The 20393-nt window shown below is 34.0% G+C and overlaps 1 protein-coding gene across 1 annotated transcript; it reads right to left on the minus strand.

Annotated features, from left to right (window-relative positions):
* Nucleotides 1-991: 991 nt before the first annotated feature.
* Nucleotides 992-4813, minus strand: LOC139874859 (uncharacterized). Its single transcript, XM_071862255.1, has 6 exons — nucleotides 4583-4813; nucleotides 4236-4311; nucleotides 3511-4136; nucleotides 3238-3397; nucleotides 2324-3113; nucleotides 992-1037 (listed from the first exon to the last, which is right to left on the minus strand). Exons 1-6 carry the CDS (start codon nucleotides 4811-4813, stop codon nucleotides 992-994), a joined length of 1929 nt encoding a protein of 642 aa, XP_071718356.1.
* Nucleotides 4814-20393: the final 15580 nt, after the last annotated feature.

Here is a 20393-nt window from a genome sequence, read left to right on the forward strand (position 1 = left end):
GAGATGGGGATTGTGATTTTGATTGTTTTCTAGATGGTGTGAAGAACTGTAGAGATTTATAATTATAAGTAGTGGTAAGGCAATGTTACTGTAATTGATGAGTATTGTGTAAAAAAGTGAACATTAAATATTTATAGTGGAAATGAAATTATATTTCAAAATTTAAATTGAAAAAGGTTAATTTACTACTAGCGATAGGTTACAACAAAATCATGTGTATATAATCAAATAAATATAGAGATTTCATTTAAAATCTACATTCGCTTGTAACTCTAACAAATTATGTTAAATTGACGTCAAAATTACACTGCTTGAATATTTATAATGCCATTATTTATTACAATAAAGTTTTTGTTTCATTTATTACAAATTATTAAAAAGTATTTTAATATTTCTTTGAATATTTAATTGATATCAGCTTAGTTCATTGATTGAATATGAATATAGATGAACTAAAACAAAATAAATATGGATAAAAAAATTAAATGAAAATAAATAAAATCGCCTGATCAATTACCATCTATAAATGTAACTCATCTTCCAAATCAACCATCGACCAGATTAAGCATATCTGTTTAATAAAGATTCAAAATGAATGAAATGTATCTTGACATTCACAGGTGTAAACATCTGTAGATCGATAAACTGAAATGACATTATAAAAAACATAAGCCAATTACAAACATTAACAACATAGCACTTTTTGAGAGTACATCTACTTAGACCATTACACAAGTACAAATAAGCATCGACTATCATCTACTTCTACTAATAATAAATGTATGACACTGGTATTCATTACTAGAAAAACAAAAAAGAGAACAGACATTACAACAATCAAACTATGTAACCCAGTAAAGGATTACAAGAACAGACATCACGCCGAATGAAAGGTGGAAATCGTGACAACTAACTACACAAAATGGTGAAACCTTATTTAACTGATAAAGTTGCGAATACTTGTTTTCTTTCCTTTTTTTCTTTTGGGTATTCATTGATCAATCGCGCCTGCAACATTGTTTATCCTTGCAGCAATTCTACACAAGACATATAAAAAAGATCAGTTGGTCAAGTAAGGCGTCACATATAGACACGTACATACCATACAATAGTTTATGACTTATGAGTAGATAGTGTCCAGATAGTATTGATTTGAATAAAAAGTAGTTACATTCCTTTGTATAACACTATAACCTCAATATTAGAATTTTAGTACCAATGTACCATTATAGAGGAGTTATACTATATTGACTAAAAGTAGTTACATTCTTTTGTATAACATACATGTTTCTGCATCTCAATCACATGAGAACGAATACATATGAGTCAAAAAATGGACTCGCCCTCTCCAACTAACCCGAACTGAGACAAGCTTTGTTTACCTGTAGTAATAACTTAAAAAGACGTACACATGATGACAATAAAACTTAAAGTGGTACGTAAGCTTATGAAGTATCAACTAGGTGGTATAGCACATTAATTAGCCAACTTTATCAATAATATCTTATAATAATCAATAAGAGATGTGTGGGAAAAAATAAACAATACTATCAAGATTAGCAAGTCAAAAGATCATGAATGAAAAGCATACCTTTGAAAAAATAAACAATACTATCAAGATCAGGGATTTTGGAGATGATATGGTGGTATCTTCCTTTCCTATTGTGACACTTTGCTTGCAGTTTTAGGCAAAAATATATTTTTAAGCTATGGATTGAGGGAAGCAGCTTCTCTGGAAGATCAGTAAGCGTTGGGCATGAATCAATCACGAGTTGACGAAGTTTGTTGAGGTGATCTAGACCACCCGAAACTGATCTCAGCCCCTTAAAACCATTAATTTCTAGGAATGTTATAGACGGTGGAATACATAAGAATGAAGTAGCATTAAGCTATTAAAGTTGGAAGGCCACACCCCGCAAGGAAAGGTTTCGTTCATTCGTGGACAGTGACATATCAACATCTCTTCCATAGATATAAGATTTGGCAAATGCTGATGAGGAAAAGATTTAAGATTTTTGCAATGAATGAGTTCAAGATATTTAAGGGGAAGTGAACTAAAACCATTCTCAGGAATGAATTCAACGTTACTACAGCCTCTAATTGTCAACCTCGTGAGATGAACAAAGCCTTCTCTGGAAACAACTTCAAATTAGGCCAGTCAACCACATCAAGTGAGTCAAGTGGCGACAAAACCTTGCCACTACTCTAATTTTGCTCGAGATTATCACATCGTCGAATGTCAAGAAGCTATAGAGTCAATGTGACCTCGAGTTCTGAGTGGAAGTTCAAGGATGAGAGTGAAGGACAATCCCAAATTACCAACCTTTCAATACTATTTGGACATTCATAATGATTTAATCTCTCACAGTCATGGATATTCACTTCTTTAACAGATTCCATGCTAACATCCTTATCTACAATTGTTACCAACATTTTACCAAATGACACTTCCAACTTTTGTAAACTAGTTAGAAAGTTGGACGTGTTCGATCCTGATTTCCATAAAAATCTCATATCATCACAACACTTGATGCTTAGATTTTCAACAGCCACAAGATTCTCTAAAACTTGTACAGGTAGTTGAGGCCATACAATATCCTCCACAGTCAGTGTAACAACTGATGAAGATAGACCAACCATGCTTTGTAACACTTGTGTAGAGCATTTTTGTATATGTAAAACCTTGAGTGACGGTATCAACTGTTTTGACTCTACCTTAAGTTTCATATAATTTACCAATGAAATCTCATGAAGACAAGCATAAGATTTGGTGGCCCAAGTTTCATCACTGTTGATAAACCATTTCTCCCAACCTTCCATATCTTTGAATTCCAAAACTTTAAGTAATGGAAAACCAAGTAACTCAGGGCCTATAGTGACAACCTTATTCATGCTTTCAACAAACAACTTCTTAAGTGCTCTTAGATGTCTAAGTGATGGTAGCTGCGTACGATGTTCACAACCACGTAATGTGAGCTCTGTTAACTGCACAAATGACTGATCCCCGACCCAACTTGGAAATTTCACTCCCCCATAGAACATAATCTTTAGGGTTTTCAACTCATTATGAGGGTTTAGCTTTTCAAGCACTTGATATTCAGTTTTTTTCATCCCTGGAATTGAAAACATCACTCCATTGCATCTCTAAATCATTTATATCCTTCATTTGCTGTAAGTTGGCCTCATTTGCTTCGTTTACAGTTGTCACCTTATGTAGTCCCTCAAGGGAAAGTCAACCATGAAGATGTGATAGGTTCTTAAGCTCAGATATTTTTAACCCATTGTCGCCTCCAATAATGACATCACTTTCCACCACACACAAAAATTCTCCTGCAACACTCATGGTGACGTCATATACCAAGTCATGCATTGTGTATCGCGACTTATCCTCTGAACACTGAAAAAACACCTTAACACGAGTTTGTCAAAATAAAGACGCCCAAATTTCTCCATAGACATGTCTGCATTTGACTGGTACAAAAACCCTTCTGCCATCCACAGTAGGATTACTTCATCTGCATAGAAGTCATAGTCTTTAGGGAATATGGAACAGTATGCAAACATCTGATTTAATCGAGGAGACAGATCATAGTAGCATATTTTTAGAGTCGGAAGAAACCATTGATCATCTTCCCTTAAATTCCACAACTCACTTTTCAACTCCTCATCCCATTCTTCAACATTTGTTCTATAACTGAAATACCTCCCTAACATTACCAAAGCTATAGGCATCCTTTTACATTTGTTAAGGATAGCATCAATAACTCTTTCATGCTGGGGTTGTGAAAGGATGTTTATATCAACCTGTGCATGTTGAGCAAATAAGGATAGAGATTCATGATATGACGAAAGATTCACACAGAAAATATGTGTAGAGTCCATCATGCGTGCAACCATCTCCTTAAGGGATGTCACGATAATTCTACTTCCAGGAGCCCCTGTTAGAAAAGGACTGTTGAGGAGTTTCCATAGCGAGTAATTTTCAGAACACACATCATCTAGAACAATTAGAAACCTTTTCTTTGAAAGTTTTTCACTAAGAGCCCATTGAAGCTCATTGAGGTTATAAAATTTTCTATCTACCCCACTGACAGATTGATAAATAGCCAGGCTAATATTGAATACATCAAAAACATCTGAAACACAAACCCAAGCCCTTAGTTGAAAGTGATCAGTAACTATCTCGTCGTTTTACAAAACTTTGGCAAGAGTTGTTTTGCCTATCCCACCCATACCAACTATGGACACAAAATTCGATTTACATGCTTCATCCCTCAACAACATCCTGAGCAGTTCCTCTTTATTCCCTCCCTGACCCACAATTCCGGGGAATATTTCAAACTATGAAGTATGTTCATAACTCCTATTGGATCTAACAACAACTTCCACATTGACATTCAGATGTAGACTATTTTTCTGATCATAAAGTTTAGTCAATCTAATGTCAATCTCATCTAGCTTAGAACTCATCTTCATGTTACTTGTATTGAAATTAATACAGCAAGTAGGGATGATCTTCAATACCTTACCCGTGCTGGAGCTGCCATGTTGTTCGTCTCTAAACTTGCTTCCTCATACTTACGGTGGCCATTTCATCAAGTAAATCTTCTATGTCATAAGCCAGGTGCTGTAGATCTTCTAGCCACACTTTAACAGTGCGATCTGTTATGTACTTCTTACATGCATCAGCAAGCAGAGGTTGGATCCTGGCCAAGGTTATCTTCAATTTGTCTAACTTGGAACCGAAGATTTCTTCAGAGTTTAGTTTCTCCATCAGCACAGTGAGCATACCACTAATAATGGTATCAACCATTAAAAATTTCTGAAAAGGGTCCAAAGATTATTTGTTTCAAAGGAAGGGAAAGATTAAAACTCCCTGTCGACTTGAATTTTGAACCTCTATTTTCAATTTTTCCAATTTGGTCGTCGGTTTTCGCAGGTGGCCGGACGACTCTAGCTTTACACCGCCATTTAGATTGGAGTTGGTATCGAGTTTTTGGTTGTTTCGGCAACTTCGTCACACCAGTCCTCTAATGATCTCAAGCAAACTTTAGCTTTCCACCTAGATCACCGGATGATATAGCTTGTGCAAGTCAAAGCCAATCGTGACTTCTTCTCTCAATTTTCTTCCTCAATGATTACTCCTCTCTCATTAATATTAATAGTCTATTTCATTTTTGAATATTACAAATTAATTAATAATTCACTTTCATAAATATAAAAAAATAAGAAGCTTATGTATATAGATATGATTAAAGGAGAAACAAAGGGTAAAACTAGAAAATAAAGAGAAAATACATACTCTTATAATATTTCGGTATTTTTTGTTTGTGTACTGATCAAACCAAAATCGACTGGAAAAAAAAAGTTTTCGAGTTTGAGTGCTTGATTTGGGAAAAAGAGTTAGTCGAATGTTTTAACTCCAATAATTGTGTTAACCCCGATTTGGAATCTGGATTCCAAGGGCGTAAAACAATCGATCGAATTAATTTTATTCGATTGAATTCGAATAAGTTAATATCTAATAGTGAGGATTAATTCCGACGATGATCGGAGCATCGATCGGAATCGAGTTAACGACTGGAGTAATGCTACCGTAATCAATTTGGGCAGAGTAACATTAATGCATCCAGCGTTACTTGAATGAATGATCTTGTCAGCGTATTTATAGATGTTGTGAGGGAATGATGACGTGGCACATGTCCCTTTCATGGTTGTAACGAACTTTGCCAATCCCGAGGGGTGACGTGGCACCTGTCCTTTTCATGGGAAAAATTGAGCAGATCCTAACAAACTTTCCTAGATTCGTGAGCTGACGTGGCATGCAACTTGCGTGCATGTTCTTTCCGGGATGAAGTGCCTGTTCCAGGACAGTGCACTTCATCCGAGATGGCAAGTTTGACCCGGGAAGGTTTCCTTATGTCGGGTTGGAATACCGAACCGGGAAGTGGTGACGGTGCCGGTGGCATGTTGGTCCCGGGTAAGGCATCACGGTGCTTTCAGTCTGGCCGGGAAGGTTTTGCTTTCTATTTATTCCAAGTGTTTCTTCACGGTTAAAATCATCATGACTGGCTACATGATGCCGGTTACGTGTATGTCATCCGGGATGGGTTTTTATATAACGTTCCCGATTAGCCGTTCGCCCGGCGTAGTAAAGTTGCTGAGATGATGCCGGATGACTGTTGGGAAGGGATCCTTCTTCCGGGATGGACCGTGTCGGGTAAGATCCTAGCCGGTTGCTACTTGTTAGTGTCGTTTTGAGACGGATCGTTATGCATATCATTATGTACTATTTATGGAACGGAGAAAGTATTAACTATAGAAAGGAAGAGCTTGGACAGCGCGTTGCGGCAGTTGTCACTATAAAAAAAACTGTCATCATAGGACCCTTAGTTCTAGGACCCTTGTGAATAAGGGTCCTAAGGAACCCAAAAATAGGACGGGGCAATTTTTGGGGTTCCATATGATATACAGAGGCGTTTTCGGACATAGATAAAATGAACAATTTCCTTGGGCCCAAAAATTTTGAAGGACCCAAATTTTTGAATATATATTATTTTTGCAAAATAATTAAACAGATTAATTAAAAAAATATCCAAATAAATTTTATGAAAGATAGTAAGTTAATCAAATTACAAAATGACAACAATTCAAAACTGTAAGATTTTTATCATGAATAAGACATAGGTGTTTTTGGGTCCTAATAACCATATCACTTAATAGGACACTTCAAGTTGTGGATGCTTGAAAAAGGCTTTATAAGACTTTTAAATATTTCTTGTCTTATAAGTTGCTAATGTAATAGGACACTTGTATTAAGGTTCATAATGATTCCCAAACCCAGTTAGCTCGTATAGCGCATCATACATACGTTGCCACGTATGCCGCACAAACAGCGCGCCAAAATGATTCGGTGCGCAGGTGAGGGCCTAGCGCACAACATCTGCAAGAGCTAAGATGACGTACGATCTTTCAGGAAGCGCTGTAACTTGCAGGGTGTATGTGGCATACAAGAATCAGGCCCGACATGATACTTTTTCACTTGGGTTCGTCCTCCTCACACAAAGAGGTACTATTGGACTGTGATGGCCCGTCAAGTACCCTTAACGGCTCCGTCACTTGGTCCCATAACTTGATCGAAACTCTAAATGAATTTATTAAATAACATTGCATTCTTTATTTAAAATAAATTCCTATAAAGGAAATTTAGCAAAATATGTAGTTTAAACAAACCCAACATATTAAAATAACCAAAGTTGACCAAAAACAAGTCAACCAAACACCCACAATGTAATAAACCAAAATAGAATGTAAAGTTTTAATGTTTAACAAAAATCTGCCAAAATGCATGCAGACTCTCTATCACAGCGGAATCCCAAATAATCAAGTACCTTTGAAAATATGCGAGTAAACTGTCAACAAAAATGTTAAGTGAATTATAGGTTTTAAAATAACGAATAAACTTTACATCACAAGATTTCAAATGTTAGAAACATAAAATATTATTCCATTTATCCATGAGTCACCCGGTAACCACTTAACCATTTTCATACCCTTACCAAACACAATATACACTGAACAGATGTATCTTCAAATAATAACGAAGTACTAATACATTCCGATTATAAATTGCTAGCGCGACTAGCTCGAAATGGGGTTGTCAAGCCCGATAGATCTATCCATAGGATTTACGTTCACAAGTAGAAACCAGTGATTACAGTTACCAGACTAGGGAATATTTTCGTTCAAATCATAATGAATAATTTAAATTTGATTTCCACTTATGTCTAAACGTAAAACAAAATGCATGTAATCACATCCCAAAAATACTTTAAACAGTATGAAAATGAGACTATAACTCACCTTAACGTAAACGAGGTAACAACACAGAAACGTGAGCAGTAAATGATAAAGTGATCAAGAATGATCACAACGCCGACCTATAAATAAAGCAGGTCGATATAAATAACTAACTTAGGTCAAGTCTTAGTATGATAGCTATAGTACTTGTTGCAAATAAGCATAGAACAACACTCAGTATGTTCTGGTATGATCAGGACAGCGTTTAACACGTACTTTCTATTTTTAGAAAGTTTCTATTTTAGAAAAGTTTCTATTTTTGGAAAGTTTCTATTTTTGAAAAGTTTCTATTTTTGAAAAGTTTCCATATTTAGAAAGTTGCTATTTTTGAAAAGTTTTTAACTTAGGAAAGTTTCCTTATTTAGAAAGTCAACAAAAGTCAATTGAAAGTCAAAGTCAACCGAAAGTCAACTCAAAAGTCAACCATGGTCAAATTTAGTCAACATTAAATTTTAAAGTGTATATTATATTAATAATATAAGTTATAATGTTATTTAAAGTCATATATGTATAATCATGTCATATCATAAGTTTAATTAAATTATATTGAATTTATAAAGTTAACATAAGTTTAAATGATATAATTAATATAACAAAAGTATTTAATTAATTATTTAAATATTAATCGTAACATAAGTATTATTAATTAATAATAAATTTTTAATCATATAATAAGTATTATTAATTAATAATGAATTATTAATCATATCATAAGTTTTAATTATAATTATTAAACCATAAGTATTTAATAATTAAATTATAATTAAATAATAACTAAGCCTTATAATAATTAAATAATTAATTAATCTTTATTATAAGTCTTAATGTAATAATCCCATAACCTAAGTTTAATACTTAATAATAATCCCATAACCTAATTTTAATACTTATCATAAGTATTTTTTATAAATAATAAAAGCATTATTAATCATAATTTTAATTAAATTATAACTAATTATAATGTGATTAATAAATGATATAATTAATATATATCATAAGTCTTAATTAAATTTAATTACTTTTATATCATAAGTAATTTAAATTTAATAATAATGAAAATCATTATTTAAATCATAAGTTCAATTTTATAACCATAAGTTTAATTAAACGTTCGTCGGGTCATAACTTGAGCCCCGGGTGTCGGTTTTCGAAGAATTTTATATATATCCTCGTCTAACCAAACCACCCGACAGCTTAGTGTACTCAAGAACACACTAAAGTCAGTTCCCAAGTCATGACCTACAGCCTTGAATCAACTTAGAACATTAATCCGCTTAAAATCTTATTTTAGCCATTCCGGGTGATCCGTGGCTCGGATTTTGATGACCCGAACATGAATGTTCATCCAATCATCAATCCTAATCCACTAGTACACCCTACAGCCTCCAAAAATGGTCACAAATTCGGACCCCAACTGATTGAAATGCCCCGTTCATAATGATTATAAACGTTTCATATTAATTGGTTTCGTTGCGAGGTTTTTACCTCTATATGAGACGTTTTTCAAATACTGCATTAATTTTTTTAAAACAAACCATAACCTTTATTTAATCGACAAAGGTTTAAAGGACATAACCTAGATTATCAAGTAATGATAATCTAAAATATCACATTTACACACGACCATTACATAATGGTTTTCAATAATAATATGTTACAACAAAATAAGTTCTCGAATGCAGTTTTTAAACAATATTATACAAGCAAGCTGACTCCAAATCTTGTCTTTAATTAGCATGCAACAACAGAAGCTCTTAATAATCACCTGAGAATAAACATGATTAAAACGTCAACAAAAATGTTGGTGAGTTATAGGTTTAACCTATATATATATATATATATATATATATATATATATATATATATATATATATATATATATCAAATTGTAATAATAGACCACAAGATTTCATTTAATAAATAATCATACACTCGCAAGTGTATAAAAATCATTCGTATGATGAACACCTGGTAACTGGCATTAACTTTAATGCATATAGAATATCCTCCGCATACTCGCAAGTATGCCATATACTGGCAATCGCAATCACCATTTAATCGAAGTACTAAAGCCATCCATAACCTGAATGGGGGTTGTTAGGCCCAATAGATCTATCTTTAGGATTCGTGTCAATTAGGGGCCATTTCCCTAATTCTTAGGCTACCAAGCTTGAAGGGGCGATATTCGGTTTAATAATCCAACCATAGAATGTAATTTCGCGTACTTGTGTCTATTTTGTAAAACTTTTATAAAACTGCATGTATTCTCATCCCAAAAATATTAGATTTTAAAAGTAGGACTATAACTCACTTTCACAGACTTTTACTTCGTCGAAAATAAGACTTGGCCACGGGTCGATTCACGAACCTATAACAAATATATACATATATATCAAAGTATGATAGAAATATATTCACATCATATTTTATTACGTGTTGACGATTTAAGTTGTTAAGTTAGCAGTCCAACGTTAGTTGTCCACAATTAGTAGTCCACAGTTAGTAGTACATAAATAAATCAATATATCATATTATGCATATTATCTTGAATCAATCCACGACCCAGTGTATGCATGTCTCAGACTCGATCACAACTCAAGGTATATATATTATTTTAGAATCAACCTCGACCCATTATATGCTAACTCGAGCATTACCGCATATAGTGTCTTACGGTTATTCCAAAATAATATATATAGATGATGTCAATATGATATGTCAAAACATTATATACGTGTCTATGGTCAATCAAGGTATATATATATATATATATATATATATATATATATATATATATATATATATATATATATATATATATATATATATATATATATATATATATATATATATATATATATATATATATATATATATATATATATATATATAGAATATAGGATAAGTTAGTTAGGATATGGTTAGTATAGATTTGTTATAATAATTTTCGTAGCTAAAATTAGTAAATCTAACCAATATTGTTTTAACCATAATTTCTTCGTTACAAATTCGTTTTTAGTGAAACAAATGGCTATGGTTTCGTATCGAATAGAACATTAATAATCTAAAAAGAAAAAGTATATGTTTATAGTTGAAAATACAGGTTACAAGTCATTTTTGAAAGAGATAGTCATTTTCGTCGAAAGAACGACATCTTGATGACCATTTTGAAAAACATACTTCCACTTTGAGTTTAACCATGATTTTTGGATATAGTTTCATGTTCATAAGAAATATCATTTTCCCAGAAGAACAACTTTTAATTCAAATATTAAGATAGTTTTTATTTTTCCAACCCAAAACAGCCCCCGGTTTTACTACGACGGCGTATGTCCGGTTTTACAGTGTTCTCCGTGTTTCCAAATTTTAAATCATTTAGTTAGCATATCATATAGATATAAAACATGTGTTTAGTTGATTTTAAAAGTTAAGTTAGAAGGATTAACTTCGTTTGCGAACAAGTTTAGAATCAACTAAACTATGTTCTAGTGATTACAAGTTTAAATCTTCGAATAAGGTAGTTATATATATATGAATTGAATGATGTTATGAACATCATTAATACCTCAAGTATAGTAGGTAAACCTACTGGAAATGATGAAAAAATAACTTGAGCTTCAATGGATATTTGATGGCTTGGAAGTTCTTGAAGTAGAATCATGACACGAAAACAAGTTCAAGTAAGATTACTACTTGAATTAAGATAATTATAGTTATAGAAATCGAATCAAAGTTTGAATATGAGTATTACCTTGAATAAGAAAGATAACCTACTATAAATAACAAAGGTTTCTTGATCTTAGATGATTACTTGGAATGTGTTTGAAAGCTTAGAAGTAATCTTGTAAACTTGAAAGTGTTATTGAAGTGTTCTTGAGTAGTTGTTTTGTAGGTTGATTTATGTTGAGATTTTTGAGCTATATTGATGTAGATTTTGATGAAGATGATGAAGAACACTTAGAAAAATGAGAGAAAACTTGAGAGAGAGTAGTTTGATGCTTGAAAATTGATTGAAAATGTGTATGTATGTGTGCATCAAAAACGTGGCCTAGCTAGTCCATATATGCAAGTTGTAATTTGATTTTTTGTGTAATAATTCATGCTAGTTGCCAAATGGTTGGTTCCACATGTTGGTTAATTATTTAAGGCTGCTAAGGAGCAGATTTTTATGTGTATATACCAATAGTATATACATCTAGAAGCTGGGTATAATACAAGTACAATACTTGAATGAATACGAGTAGAATTGTTGATGAAAACGAATGGGAATGTAAGTGTAAGCATTTTTGTTAAATAGAAGTACTTTGATATGTGTCTTGAAGTCTTTCAAAAGTGTATTGATACATCTTAATACACTACATGTATATACATTTTAACTGAGTCGTTAAATCATCGTTAGTCGTTACATGTACGTGTTGTTTCGGAACCTTTAAGTTAACGATTTCATTAAATGTAATTAATCCCATTGTTATTATATCTAATGAGATGTTAAATTTTTACATTATCATGATAACATGATGTACTAATTTATCTTAATTTGATATATAAATATTAAGACGTTATTACAACGATAATCGTTACGTATAGATATCGTTTTGAATTTCTTAAGTTAGTAGTCTTGTTTTATGTAAAAAGTTCATTGTTAATATACATAATGAGATACTTAATTATAATTTCATCATGTTAAACATATATATATGTTCATATATATAATATCATGTCATATACAAGTTATAACGTTCGTGAATCATCAGACAAACTGGGTGGTCAAACGTTAACACAAAATCCTTTTCAATTAATCAAGTCTTAACAAGTTTGACTGCTTAACATGTTGGAAACATTTATTCATGTAAATATTAATCTCATATAATATATAATCATGGAAAATTTCGGGTCACTACCGTACCTACCCGTTAAATAAATTTCGTCCAGAAATTTTAAGTAGATGGAGGTGTTGACGCATCATCTAGAAATAAGTGCGTGTATTTCTGTTTCATCTGATCTTCATGCTCCCAAGTAAACTCAGGTCCTCTACAAGCATTCCATCGAACTTTAACGATTGGTATTTTATTTTGCTTAAGTCCTTTAACCTCACGATCCATTATTTCGACGGGTTCTTCAACGAATTGCAGTTTTTCGTTAATTTAAATCTCGTCTAATGGGATAGTGAGATCTTCTTTAGCTAAGCATTTCTTTAGATTCGAGACGTGAAAAGTATTATGTACGCCAGCTAACTGTTGCGGTAATTCAAGTCGATAAGCTACCGGTCCGACACGATCAATAATCTTGAATGGCCGAATGTATCTCGGGTTTAGTTTTCCCCATTTACCAAATCGAACAATGCCACTCCAAGGTGATACCTTAAGCATGATCATGTCACCAACCTCAAATTCTAAATCTTTTCTTCTAATGTCCGTGTAGCTCTTTTGTCGATTCTGAGCAGTTTTCAACCGTTATTGAATTTGAATGATTTTTTTGGTAGTTTCTTAGATTATCTCCGGACCCGTAATTTGTCTATCCCCCACCTCGCTACAACAAATTGGAGACCTACACTTTCTACCATAAAGTGCCTCGAATGATGCCGCTTCAATACTCGAGTGGTAACTGTTGTTGTAGGAAAATTCTGCTAACGGTAGATGTCGATCCCAACTATTTCCAAAATCAATAACACATGCTCGTAGCATGTCTTCAAGTGTCTGTATAGTCCTTTCACTCTGCCCATCGGTTTGTGGATGATAGGCAGTACTCATATCTAAACGAGTCCCCAATACTTGCTGTAACGTCTGCCAAAATCTTGAAACAAATCTGCCATCCCTATCAGAGATAATAGAGACTGGTATTCCATGTCTGGAGATGACTTCTTTCAAGTATAGTCTTGCTAACTTCTCCATTTTGTCATCTTCTCTCATTGGCAGGAAGTGTGCTGACTTGGTAAGACGATCGACTATTACCCAAATTGTATCATAACCACTTGCAGTCCTTGGCAATTTAGTAATGAAATCCATGGTAATGTTTTCCCATTTCCATTCTGGAATTTCAGGTTGTTGAAGTAGACCTGATAGTTTTGGATGTTTAGTTTTAACTTTAGAACAAGTTAAGCATTCTCCCACATATGTAGCAATATCAGGTTTCATACCCAGCCACCAAAAATGTTTCTTGAGATCTTAGTACATCTTTCCCGCTCCGGAATGTATTGAATATCTGGTTTTATGTGCTTCCTTAAGTACCATTTCTCTCACATCTCCAAACTTTGGTACCCAAATTCTTTCAGCTCTATACCTGGTTCCGTCTTCCCGAATATTAAGATGTTTTTCCGATCCTTTGGGTATTTCATTCTTCAAATTCTCTTCTTTCAAAACTCCTTGTTGCGCCTCCTTTATTCGAGTAGTAAGGTTAGTATGAATAATTATATTCATAGATTTTACTCGAATAGGTTCCCTGTCCTTTCTACTCAAGACATCGGCTACCACATTTGCCTTTCCCGGGTGGTAACGAATGTCAAAGTCGTAATCATTTAACAGCTCAATCCGCCTACGTTGCGTCATGTTCAGTTGTTTTTGATCAAATATATGTTGGAGACTTTTGTGATGGGTATATATGGTACATTTGACCCCATATAGATAGTGCCTCCATATCTTTAATGCAAAAACAATAGCGCCCAATTCCAAATCGTGAGTCGTATAATTCTGCTCATGAATCTTCAATTATCTAGACGCATAAGCAATTACCTTCTTTCGTTGCATTAATACACAACCGAGACCTTGCTTCAAAGCGTCATAATAAATCTCAAAATCATGATTCCCTTCAGGCAATGACAATATAGGTGTTTTAGTTAGCTTTTTCTTCAACAATTTAAACGCTTTCTCTTGCTCATCCTTCCATTCAAATTTCTTCCCTTTATGCGTTAATGCAGTCAAGGATTTTGCTATTTTGGAAAAATCTTGGATGAATCTTCTGTAATAACCATCCAATACTAAAAATTGGCGTATCTGCGTAGGAGTTTTCAGTGTTTCCCACTTCTCAATGGTTTCAATTTTTGCCGGATTAACTTGAATACCTTCTTTGCACACTATATGACCGAGGAATTGAACTTCTTTCAACCAAAATGCACACTTTGAAAATTTAGCGTACAATTTTTCCTTCCTCAACACATAGAACTTTTCTCAAATGTTCTTCGTGCTGTTGATCATTCTTTGAGTAAATAAGTATGTCATCAATGAAAATAATGACAAAATTGTCAAGATATGGTCCACACACTCGGTTCATGAGGTCCATGAACACAGCTGGTGCATTAGTCAATCCAAACGGCATAACCATAAACTTATAATGACCGTAACGAGTTCTAAAAGCAGTCTTCGGAATATCATCCTCCTTCACCCGCATTTGATGATACCCGGAACGTAAATCAATCTTCGAATAAACCGACGAACCTTGTAGTTGATCAAATAAGTCGTCGATTCTCGGTAGTAGATAACGGTTCTTGATGGTAAGTTTATTCAACTCTCGGTAGTCGATACATAACCTGAATATACCATCCTTCTTTTTGACAAACAACACCAGAGCTCCCCACGGTGATGTACTTGGTCGAATGAAATCACGCTCTAAAAGTTCCTGTAATTGGCTTTGTAATTCCTTCATTTTGCTGGGTGTGATTCTGTAAGGAGCACGAGCTATCGATGCAGCTCCTGGTACAAGATCTATTTGAAATTCAACAGATCGGTATGGAGGTAGTCCCGGTAATTCTTTCGAAAATACATCGGGAAATTCTTTTGTGACGGGAACATCATTGATGTTCTTTTCTTCAGTTTGTACTTTCTCGACGTGTGCTAGAACGGCATAGCAATCTTTTCTTATTAGCTTTTGCGCCTTCAGGTTACTAATAAGATTTTACTTCGCATTGCTCTTTTCTCCGTACACCATTAAGGGTTTTCCCTTTTTGCGCATAATACGAATCGCATTTTTGTAACATACGACCTCTGATCTCTCCTTTTTAACCAGTCCATACCAATTATCACATCAGAACTCCCTAACTCTACTGGTATCAAATTAATCTTAAACGTTTCACCAACCAGTTTAATTTCTCGATTCCGACATATTTTATCTGCTGTAATTAATTTACCGTTTGCTAATTCGAGTAAAAATTTATTATCCAAAGGTGTTAATGGACAATTTAATTTGGCACAAAAATCTCTACTCATATAGCTTCTATCCGCACCCGAATCAAATAAAACATAAGCAAATTTATCGTCAATAAGAAACGTACCCGTAACAAGCTCCAGGTCTTCCTGGGCCTTCTACCGCATTAATATTGAAGACTCTTCCACGACCTTGTCCGTTATTATTTCCTTGATTTGGGAATTCGTTTTTGATATGACCCGGCTTCCCCATCCATAACAAATAATGGCGGCATTATTTGTTTTGACATTATTTGTTATTTTATTCTTGTTAGCCATTGGTCCGTAAACTTCACACCTCGTCGCACCATGACCCTTTCTATTACACTTAGTACATGATGCTGTACATAACCCAGTCGGATGGTATCCTTCACACCTCTGGCATGGTTTCTGCCTCTTGTTGTTATTGTTGGGATTGTTGTTGTTGCGGTTGTTATTGTTATTGGTACGGTTGTTGTAGTTGTTGTAGTTGTTGCTGGGATTGCTATTCTTGTTGCGGTTGTGGTTGTGATGGTGGTTGTGATTGTTGTTGTTGTTGTATTGGTGACCCTTGTCACTGTTTTCTTCCCACTTTCTCTTGACTTGCTTCATTTTGGTCTCTTCGGCCGCCTGCTCTTTAATTCTTCCCTCAATCTGGTTTATGAGTTTGTGAGCCATTCGACTTGCCTTTTGTATAGAGGTGGGCTCGTTTGAATTCACATCCTCCTGAATCCTTTCTGGTAACCCTTTTACAAACGCGTCGATCCACTCTTCTTCATCTTCGAACACTCTTGGACACAATAGGCACAACTCTGTGAATCATCTTTTGTATGTGGTGATATCGAATCCTTGTATTCGTAATTCTCTAAGCTCTGCCTTAATCTTATTGACCTCGTTTCTGGGACGGTACTGCTCATTCATCATGTGTTTGAATGCTGACCATGGTAGTGCGTAAGCAGCATCTTGTCCCACCTGCTCGAGATAGGTGTTCCACCATGTTAACGCAGTACCCGTGAAGGTATGTGTAGCGTACTTTACCTTGTCTTCTTCAGTACATTTACTTATGGCAAACACCGATTTGACCTTCTCGGTCCACCTTTTAAACCGATTGGTCCTTCGGTTCCATCGAATTCCAGAGGTTTGCAGGCAGTGAATTCCTTGTAGAAGCATCCTACACGATTTCTTGCGGAATTTGTTCCATTGCTGGATTTAGTGTTATTGTTATTTTGCATCGCAGGCTGTACTGCGGCTATATTTGCAGCAACGAATGCACGGAAATCTTCCTCGCTCATATTCAAGTTCTGCCTGGTAGTCGGTGTCATTTTCTTCAAAAATAGCCAAAAGAATTAAGTTAATCATATATAATATTAAGAGTAATATTTTGTAGCATATTATGAACTTATTATAAAAGCTTTTTCTTCATATTAGCGTTTTATAATTGTGATTAGGGTATTACCTACCCGTTAAAGTTCATACTTAATAGCTAGTACAAAAATTAACTACTACTATCAACATAATATTCTATCATGAAAAACTTTAATTCATTAACATTTCACGCTTAAACTTTCGATACAATATCATACAATCATACAATACCGTTATTTTACATACAACATGAAATAAGTCACACGATGACCATGATACCAGGCAGCTGTTAGGACAATTCTAGTGAAACTCAAACTGTTCAGTGAAGGCAATAAAGACACGTAATTCATAAGACTAGAAATAAGTCATGCATTCGGGTTTCACTAGTACTATTTCCCATCCTTGATCAAGTGGGGAATAACCGTTGTGACCGTTGGCAAGGCAGCACGTTGTAACTCGTTAAAAGGACGGGGGTTACGTAATATCCAACAGCGTCGTAACAAGTTAAAATCCTTATCTCTTACCCCAACTACTGAATCTGTTACTTGTGGGAATGTTTCATTAAGAAGTTGCAAACCGATGTTCTTTTTCTCAATTTGATGAGAGGCGAACATCACTAACCCGTAAACGTAACATGCTTTTTTAAGTTGCATGTTTGAAGCCCTTTTTAATGAATGAAATCCTATATTGGGATATTTGGAGTCAAAATAGGCCCTCAACCTGTGGCAGAAAATTGCATTAGGGTTTCCCGCACACATTGCCTTATAGAAAATATGAAGTAACTTAAGGTTTCCCCAATGCGATATACACCACCTATCAAAGGAAAGCCTTCTATAAACCAAGGCATTCCTGGAACGTCTTTCAAACATCTTACCAACTAATTTTATCATAAACAATTGAGCCGAGAAATCCTGACCAACTCTAGACAAGATTTCATCAATCATATCCCGTGGTAGGTCTTCTAAAATATTCGGTTGTCTATCCTTAACGTCCATTTTATATTTTTATACTGTAAAAGAGATGAAAAATTAGATCTTGTAAAGGATGATAAACATTACAAGCAATTTTTACATACAACATAAAAGTACAAGCACACTGCAGTACATATAATACACATCATGATAAGAGTAAATGACTTCAACTCTTTATTCACTTGTTTCTTCTTTCTCGGACTCGGTTCGTTTTGCTAATTTTCTAGGGATAAATGGTGCTCCTCTAATACGATCCGTCCTTTTCACAAATGGTCTAGAAAAACCTGGTGGCTTAGACGTTCCCGGGTTATAGTTAAAATTTAAGAAATACGGGTGTTTACGGTATATCCCATTGGGATATTTCATGTTAACATAGAGTTCATCGGGTTTGGACTAGAGTTTCTCTATTTTGATAGCTTTTCCCTTATTGTTTTCTTTTGCTTTATTAAATTGGGCAGGGGTAATTTCTATAACATCATCGGAATCCTCGTCGGGATCCGATTCATCGAAAAATTGGTAATCTTCCCAATATTTTTCCTCCTCAGCGGAGACACCACAAACCATTTTTAACTTTGGTCCATTGCTTGATGATTTTCTTTTATTTAATTGTTTTTCTGTGGTTTTTAAAATTTCCTCCTCTAGAACTTCTTCTTCTTCCGGTTCCTCTTCCTCCGGTTCCTCTTCTTCTGGAATTTGTGAATCTTCCCAAAATACATTCGACTCTTCATTGTTATTAGGTGAGTTGATGGGATTGGTACTAGAAGTAGACATCTATCACACATTAACTAACACATTAGTAATATACCACATAATATTTACATGTAAAAATATATAGTTTCCAACAAAAGTGTTAAGAAATCATTTTTAAAGTAAACACGGTCGAAGTCCAGACTCACTAATGCATCCTAACAAACTCGATAAGACATACTAATGCAAATTTATGGTTTTCTAAGACCAACACTCGGATACCAACTGAAATGCCCCGTTCATAATGATTATAAATGTTTCATATTAATTGGTTTCGTTGTTGACCTCTATATGAGACGTTTTTCAAAGACTGCGTTCGTTTTTTTAAAACAAACCATAATCTTTATTTTATTGACAAAGGTTTAAAGGACATAACCTAGATTATCAAGTAATGATAATCTAGAATATCACACTTACACACGACCATTACATAATGGTTTACAATAATAATATGTTACAACAAAATAAGTTCTCGAATGCAGTTTTTAAACAATATTATACAAGCATGCTGACTCCAAATCTTGTCCTTAATTAGCATGCAACAGCGGAAGCTCTTAATAATCACCTGAGAATAAACATGCTTAAAACATCAACAAAAATGTTGGTGAGTTATAGGTTTAACCTATATATATATATATATATATATATATATATATATATATATATATATATATATATATATATATATATATATATATATATATATATATATATATATATATATATATATATATATATATATATATCAAATTGTAATAATAGACCACAAGATTTCATTTAATAAGTAATCATACACACGCAAGTGTATAAAAATCATTCGTATGATGAACACCTGGTAGCCGACATTAACTTTAATGCATATAGAATATCCCCCGCATACTCGCAAGTATGCCATATACTGGCAATCGCAATCACCATTTAATCGAAGTACTAAAGCCATCCATAACGTGAATGGGGGTTGTTAGGCCCAATAGATCTATCTTTAGGATTTGCGTCAATTAGGGGCTATTTCCCTAATTCTTAGGCTAGCAAGCTTGATGGGGCGATATTCGGTTTAATAATCCAACCATAGAATGTAATTTCGCGTACTTGTGTCTATTTTGTAAAACTTTTATAAAACTGCATGTATTCTCATCCTAAAAATATTAGATTTTAAAAGTGGGACTATAACTCACTTTCACAGACTTTTACTTCGTCAGAAATAAGACTTGGCCACGGGTCGATTCACGAACCTATAACAAATATATACATATATATCAAAATATGATAGAAATATATTCACATCATATTTTATTAT

The sequence above is a fragment of the Rutidosis leptorrhynchoides genome, chromosome 11, assembly GCF_046630445.1.
Source record: "Rutidosis leptorrhynchoides isolate AG116_Rl617_1_P2 chromosome 11, CSIRO_AGI_Rlap_v1, whole genome shotgun sequence".
In the NCBI taxonomy this organism is placed as follows: Eukaryota; Viridiplantae; Streptophyta; class Magnoliopsida; order Asterales; family Asteraceae; genus Rutidosis; species Rutidosis leptorrhynchoides.